The sequence below is a fragment of the Miscanthus floridulus genome, chromosome 16 (genome assembly GCF_019320115.1).
Source record: "Miscanthus floridulus cultivar M001 chromosome 16, ASM1932011v1, whole genome shotgun sequence".
In the NCBI taxonomy this organism is placed as follows: Eukaryota; Viridiplantae; Streptophyta; class Magnoliopsida; order Poales; family Poaceae; genus Miscanthus; species Miscanthus floridulus.
In genome coordinates this window covers 110,393,412-110,401,554 of record NC_089595.1, presented here as the reverse complement: position 1 = coordinate 110,401,554, position 8,143 = coordinate 110,393,412, and the positions used below count along the sequence as shown (strand labels likewise).

General features: G+C 41.4%; 1 protein-coding gene across 1 annotated transcript; it reads left to right on the top strand.

Moving 5' to 3' along the window:
- Positions 1–5,519: 5,519 nt before the first annotated feature.
- Positions 5,520–7,841, top strand: LOC136511265 (uncharacterized). The gene is made up of 3 exons (XM_066505397.1): positions 5,520–5,613; positions 6,184–6,567; positions 6,685–7,841. Exons 1-3 carry the CDS (start codon positions 5,520–5,522, stop codon positions 7,839–7,841), a joined length of 1,635 nt encoding a protein of 544 aa, XP_066361494.1.
- The last annotated feature ends 302 nt before the right edge of the window (positions 7,842–8,143 follow it).

Sequence of the window (8,143 nt, the reverse complement as noted above, 5' to 3'; positions counted from 1 at the left end):
CCAGCAAAGCTATTTGACAAATTAATTATGACGATAATTTGACTAAAATAGGAATAGTACTACCAGCGCTCGCAAGCACTAAACACAACAGGGTTATGTGGTCATCTGATTCTATTTTCTAATACCGAAGATACAGAGTAACTTCGGTTAAAAAATACAGAGTAGCTGAAGGATAACCACATAATCAAACAAAGTTACCATAAGCAAGTTTTTCTAGAGCCTATTCCTGAGTTACATGAATGAATCAAAATTTATGCTAATTAGGAAACACTGATACATGCAGTAAATACCAAAGCAATCAAAGTTACAATAGTGTTAGAAAATTTTCAGTACTGTGGTAGTGCTAACAAAACATAAATCTAATTGTCTCATTATCACATATCCTGATCCTATCTGCACTGCATATCCAAAATGCCACCAAGGTGGGGAGGATGAAGAACAGAAGGGCTAGGAACATTCAGAGCAAAGCACATAGAACCGCAGGCGTAGATTCAGTAAAGGACATGGGTGTGCACATGTATGCATAGGGGTTGAATTTTTCATTACAATAGTGCAGTTAGTCTGAAAGTGCAACCAAATATTATCCTTGCATTGCCGATGCTATAACACATCTTTTAGTCTTTTGTATAGCCTCCTCCATACTAAGCAAATAATCTCTCTACAATGCACAGATGTAAATACAAAAGTGCAATGGGATCAAAGCTGAGGGAATTTTTTTTCTTCGACGTCTGCAGAAAGAGGAGCTTCAAAGTAATTCTCTCATTTACTATTATTCTTGTTGAGGACGGACATAGGGGCAGGTTCATTATTGCAAAAGCAGTATTAAAGCATGGGATATACAGATAGGCACATATAGAGTACTCACTGCTGAAGAGTATTGGATGCTAAATCTGAACAGTGTATGTAAACTAATATAATGTATGTTCAACAATGTATATAACACTGAGGCAAATTTAGGTAATGAACAAATAGGTGTGACCAAATTCAATAATTTTCATTGGTGGATATAACAATTTATATAATAATAAGTTTTGGTTCGAAATTATCATCTTGTTCATGATCACTTCAGTAAGGTAGCAGCCCAAAGATCATTATCGAAATATATGGAACCAAGTTGCAGCTCTAAAAGCTAAGTGACGATTTAGATTCTATAGACTTCCACAAGTTTCTAACAACCAGTAGGGGTGCCAAAATCATCAAATGGGACCATGTGTTCCGGAGAATTCCTTAAAAATTAAATACCTAAGAAAGTCTACTTATTAGGTTTGTCATTCAGTTAAGGATTAGAATATTAAGCCTAAAGGAAGTAATGAAGTAAACAGTATCTACAGGTTACAATTTTTAGTACCGTGTTAGTGCTAACAAAACATAAATCTAATTGTCTCATCATCACATATCCTGATCCCATCTGCACTGCCTATCCAAAATGCCACCAAGGTGGGGAGGATGAAGAACAGAAGGGCTAGGAACATTCAAAGCAAAGCACATAGAACCGCTGGCGTAGATTCAGTAAAGGACATGGGTGTGCACATGTACACATAGGGGTTGAATTTTTCATTACATAGTATAGTGTAGTTAGTCTGAAAGTGCAACCAAATATTATCCTTGCATTGCCGATGCTATAACACAGCTAGTAGTTTTGTATAGACTCCTCCATACTAAGCAAATAATATCTCTGCAATGCACAGATGTAAATACAAAAGTGCAGGGAGAAATCTGTTCACTGAAAATGGTCACTGAAAATATACTTTTATAAGGCATTTTGATTTATCTAACAATAGTAGTGAACTAAAGACACTGCCCATACTGTCTGATGTTTGGAACATGTGATCGAAGAAAAAAAAGGGATGTTCTTGTTCCTGCAATATAGGTTACTGGCAGGAAGTTCAGTTCAGGCTCATAGTTGTTTTTGTAATTCCAATACAGTACGCTGAAAAGCCTGAAAGTAAATTTGCTTGCTTAAGAAAAGCTGAAGGCTTCGTGATACGCTAGTAACTATTAGCTGACAATTTGGTACTACTTACATGAAGCCATGAAGGTTTTTTAGGCACTCCAAATGACAATTTGGTACTGCTGTGAATCTACTATGCATCAGGAAGGCTCAAGAGATCTAGGTAAGCTACCTAATTAGTAGTTAGTAGCAAGAAAAAGCATTGCATTTAATAGTTAGTCTACTTATTAGCTGATCCACGATCTGTGTTCCAATTTAGTTTGCAGTTGCATCAGTACTATCTCTTTCTTTGCTTTTCTATTTCCTAGAGATGACCCCCATAGACCCCCCACAGTTAGAAACCTGAATATTTGAGCTGTTCTAATAACTTCTTTATTTGCCAGGCCGTGATTTTTATACTGTAGCATTTGTACTTTAGAGAGACATTTATTTATTTATATCATCAGTCAAGGCAAGTGAAGCAGGTTAGCAATGAAGAGAAATAAGGGGCTATTTGGATCCAGAGGGCTAACAGTAGTGGTAGAGAATTTATTTTTTTGAATGTCACGGGTAGAGAATTCAAATGAGTGATAACAAAACATAAATGACATGGGCTAGGAACATTCAGTGCAAAGCACACAGAACTGCAGGCACAGATCCACTAAAGGACATGGGTGTGCACATGTACGCATAATAATCTTTGAAAGGGGTCGAAGTTAGCAGGCATAATACATGTACACAAATATAATTAGATCAGATCCGAATACAAACAACCAATCAGCTTAAATTAGGGTTGGATTTTCGGTTTCAGAATAACTAACCACTTGCTAGAATTTTGAAGCAGGCATCTATGGATGGAGAATTTTGAAACAACCAATCAGCTTAAGTTTCAGACAAAAAGGGGTCGCACGTGTGTTATACTTTAGAATAATATATTTAATTGCTGACCGCTTGCTAGAATTTTGAAGCAGGCATCTGTGGATGGAGATGAAGAACTAAAGAAGAGATAAGGTCTGAGCAAACCTTGCAGGCAATTCCTCGAGCAGCCGACGGGCGATGTAGGTAGCACTGGGGTGTGAATGCGCTGCACAGCGCCGGCGGTACTGGTCACCTCCTTCCTCATGTCCGGCCACCAGCGGGCACCCAATGTCCAGCACTGCTACGGGCGGCGGTGTGGGCGAGCGCGGGGCGAGGACGACGGGCGTGGGCACGAATCTCGGCGTTCCTTCTCCTTCTCGGCGATCCATCAGCCGTGGATCGGGGTGGGGCAAACCTTGCAGGCAATTCCTCGAGCAGCCGACGGGCGATGTAGGTAGCACTGGGGTGTGAATGAGCTGCACAGCGCCAGCGGTACTGGTCACCTCCTTACTGAAGGTGCCCAAGTAGAAATAAAAAAAGATGTTTATATAGGGAAAAAAGAAACAAACTAAATTTAAGTAGATATAGTAGATATATAGCTGCATTATCAAATATTATATTCTTTGGTCAGGCAAGCCCATCTAACAGAATAAACAAGAATACAAGATGACTATATACTGCAGGAACAAATATATTATTTGTGCAGCTACACCAAATCGGTATCATAAAAACAAATGACTATCAAAGTATGAACTGCAGGAACAAACATCTTTTAGCAAGGCCAATAAAATATTCTAATGTATCTAGTAGCAAAAGGACTTAAGTTTAACGAACAGGCAGAATACAGAAGTAAAAAGAACATATTAGTTACAGTAGAGTTTTTTTAAAAAATAATCGAGAGTTTTGTTTCAGTAAAAAGCATTGTACCCAGTTAAACAAGAATATGTCAGGTTCAGCAAATAGTAAAAGACAAAATTTATCTTTACAGTTCTAAAATGAAGATACCAAAGAGCGCCGGTAAAAAAGAACCAGGAACAATGATAGACAATAGATGTTTAGATACAGTATACTACAAAATTTATTTAGCAGTTCAGATCTTTTGAAAAATCAGGAAGAAGTCATGGTGAAAAATCAATACGTTATTTTTGAATTTTTTTTTACTGAACTATTAATGATTAAATTGAAAGTAAGGCTATCTGAATATAAATGCCTCAAGATACTAAACATTAGATGTGGCAAAACCGCCCGAAATAGCACACTCATGGAGGTGCTTGTCTTCCACCAGACACTAAGCACCCCGAAAGCAGGCTACAGCGAGCGGTGTCCGTCGGGCACACCCCGAGGGAGAACCCGAAAGATCCACATTTTTCCTAAGAATCCAATAATGAGAACGAGTTACAACACAAGTCCATTTCATACATTAGAGTTTCTTAAAAAGTACATTATTACAATACCAAATACCAGAGTACGGAATGATAACAGCGGAATTTTAAAAATAACATCTAGCGGTAGGGGCGAGGATTCCGTCTGAGCCCACCAGAAGGATCCTCCACACAAAGGTACTCTTCAAGCATCACCTGCAACAGGGGTAAATAAACCCTGAGTACACAATATACTCGCAAGACTTATCCGACTAGTGGGAATAATTTTCTGACTCTAAGGAATATGATAAGCTATATGGCTTACTGGTTTTCTTTAGCAGAAAGCAATACTAATAGTGCGTCCTTATTTATGTTTTATTATTATCAGCCGTATTAAGTTATCATCTAGCCAGTCTATATAAGCACCTGTTCTACTTTCAAGCAAGAGTTGAGCAATCGGTTCTATTTCTTCTCCTTTCAACTTTCAGTTCTTACTATGGTGCTAAACCACAGACAAGCCGTACTGGATTTCCCAATGATTCGTGAATCAATGTGCCCAACTGGGTGCCCCGAAGACACAAGCCCCGCTTGTACCCCAGGCACAAGCAGGACTAACCTATCACTCTCCTATCCCGAGTGTCCAGGTCCCCATCCAAACTTAGACTCCGAACCCCCACATCTTGAGTCCCGGACTCAGTGTGGTGCAAGGACCTCCACCACCTCCTCTTCCCATCAGTCAGTCCGGAAAGAGCCAGATCCACGATAAGAGAGCAACAAGTCTTCCCTGCGCCCATACCCAAGTATGTGCTCGGGACAATAGATCTGTGACTTGCCTAGAGCTATGCCCTGTTGGCCGTAGGACAAACCCTTTACACCCACCAGAACCTAACCATATCCCTGCCCGGTCACCATTTTCCTTTCCACCATTTTATCATGAGTTATCATATTTATCACCTATTTGCGAGTAACAACAGGTTACTCACGCTACCGATATCCTGAGCATAGCAGCTACTCGACCTGTACTAGTAGGACTCATAGGTAGATATATTCAATGTTTTCAAAAACATCATTAAACATCGTTTAATCATGTTTAAACGCTGAACGTTGGCCCAGCATTGCGTTTAGGGGTTAAACGTTGAATTAAATGTTGTGCGTGATTAGGCGCTCGTTTAATCGCGTGGCAGAGATTAATCGCGCGTAATCGGTCAAAAACGCGTCTAGGCGGTGGAAAACGCGTTGCTCGCGGGCGGGGAAGCGTTCTGCACGCGAGCAGGAAGAGGGAGGGAATCGCGCGCGCGCGGGAAATAAGCGCGGGAGGGCGCGGGAAACACCAGGCGGGCCCGACGCGGGAGCACAAATCGGCCACAGAAATGAAGCCGGGATTTGTCGCACTCCAGTTCCGCCTCCACCTACCTCCCGCCGCCTGCCTCCCTCCTCCCACCTGGTCCCTCCTCACCGTCGTTGGTAGGGCCGTAGGGGTCATTGCTAGGGCTCCCCTTCTCCTTCGTGGGCGCAGAGGCCGCAGGCGCAAGGGCCGTCGGCAACAGAGACCGGTCCAGGCATAGCCCCTCGACTGCAACAGAGGGCAGGCCACCGGCGCAGGACAAGAGTCAACAACAGCAACACAGAGGCCGGTGTAGCCCCTCACTCGTTCTCTCTAGGTGCTCCCTCAGTCTCACCCAAATCCCCATCTTCCCATGCTCTGTTCTTTTGATTTCTGTATGTCAATCACTGAAATTGATCTATTAGTCTTGGTCCTTATTATGCTACTCTTGTTCCTATTAAGATTGAATGTGTACTGCTCCTTAGTCCTTGATGTGTTGATCTGTTACTCTTGGTCCTTATTATTCTACTCTTGTTCTTGGATTGGGATTAGGATGTCGGCTTCCGAAGCAGCAGCGGCTCCAGAAGCTGCCGATATTGCCAACCACCTAAAGAGGAAATCATCTTATATAGGCTAGGAGTGGGGGCGTCTCTGTGATCCCAATGACAAGAACAAAGTCAAGTGTCTTCTTTGTGGCCATGAGAGTGCAGGAATTAATCGCCTTAAGCAGCATCTTGCTCATAGGGGCACTTCTATTGCGAAGTGCCAAAAAGTTCCTGATGATGTTAAGCAAAAGTGCATTCAGAATCTTGATGAAATAGGAAATAAGAAGAAAGGGAAGCAACAACGTGATAAAGAGCTTAGGGAGAATGTGCAACTTGCAACAGGTGAAGAGGAAGTGACAGAAGTTGAGTCACTTGCTGGAAGCTCAAGTACACCTCACAAGCTAGGACCCATGGACAGATTTACTCGTCCCATTGATCCCAAGTTAAGCAGTGCTGAAGCTAAGAGGCAACAGAACATAAATGAAGCACTTTGGAAAGAAAGAACTCACCAAGTGCAGCAATATGTTGCTAAATGGGTATATACACATGGTATGTTCTGTACTTAAGTAATTTACCATTCCTTATTGTTGTAGCCTTCTTATTTATTCGAATCCATGCATTATTAACTGCTGCAATTATAATTATCTGCACCATTCTATTTTGCAGCTATTCCATTTAATGCTTGTGATAATGATGAGTTCAAAGAAATGGTTGAAGCTATTGGTCAATTTGGTCCTGGTTTCCAACCTCCAACTCAGCATGATTATCGGGGTAGATTGTTGGATGAGGAGTATGCAAGAACGAAGAGCTTGCTACAAGACTGTGAAGATGAGAAGGTTAAGAATGGCTACTCCATCATGACTGATGCATGGGCAGATATGAAGAGAAGAAGTATTATGAACCTATGCACAAATACTAGTGAGGGCACAACATTTATCAAGTCTGTGGAGATGTCAGATGTGTCACACACTAGTGAAGTTATCTATGAGCTCATTGACAAGGCAATTGAGGACGTAGGTGCTGAAAATGTAGTGCAAGTTGTGACAGATAATGCCTCTAACAACATGGGAGCAAAGGCATTGCTGCACCTCAAGAGGCCAAACATATTTTGGACTTCTTGTGCAACTCATACCATCAATCTGATGCTGCAAGGTATTGGCAACCTTGCAAAATTCAAGAAGACAATTGATCTAGCAAAATCATTCACTATCTTTGTCTATGGTCACCACCGGACCCTGGCATGTTTGAGGTCCTTCACCTTGAAGAGAGAAATCATAAGGCTAGGGGTAACCAGATTTGCTACAGCCTATCTTACACTGCAAAGTATGATGGAAAAGAAGGATTGTCTAAGGAAGATGGTGGTGGACTCAAAGTGGTATGACTTACCTGAAGCGAAGACCAAAAAGGGCAAGGATGCTACAGCCACAGTGTTGAACATACAATTTTGGAGAAATGTGGCCCTTTGTTTGAAGGTCTTTAAGCCCTTGGTGAAAGTTCTACGTTTGGTTGATGGGGATGTGAAGCCATCTATGGGTTTTGTGTATGGAGAACTTCTCAAGGCAAAGAAGGAGATCAAGGAGGCATTTGGAAATGTGGAAAGGAACTACAAAGAAGTGATGGCTATTGTTGACAAGAAGATGAAAGATAGGCTTGATTCTCCATTACATGTGGCTGCATATATGCTGAATCCTTACTACAGTTACAGCAATCCAGCAATCTTCAATGATTCAACAGTAGTGGAAAAATTCATGGAGTGTGTGGAGACCTTTTACTGTACAGATGATGACAAGGGATATAGGGCTGTTAATGTGGACTTGGAATAGTTCCAGAAGAGACTAGGAAACTTCTCAAAGAAGCTGGCAAGGAGCTGTGAACGCTTCGAGTTTAACCCGGGTAAGCTTTTGCATCATTTCTGTCCAAATTTGTACTACAATCAATTCTATACAAAATTTTCTGCAATCAAAACAGCACATGTTTGAGACATTTGACTTCATTTTTTTAGCATCTTGGTGGAGGCTTTATGGAGGTGGAGCACCAGATTTGCAATATATGTCTATTAGAATCCTCTCACTGACTTCTAGCTCATCTGGATGTGAAAGGAATTGGAGCATATTTGAATAGGTTA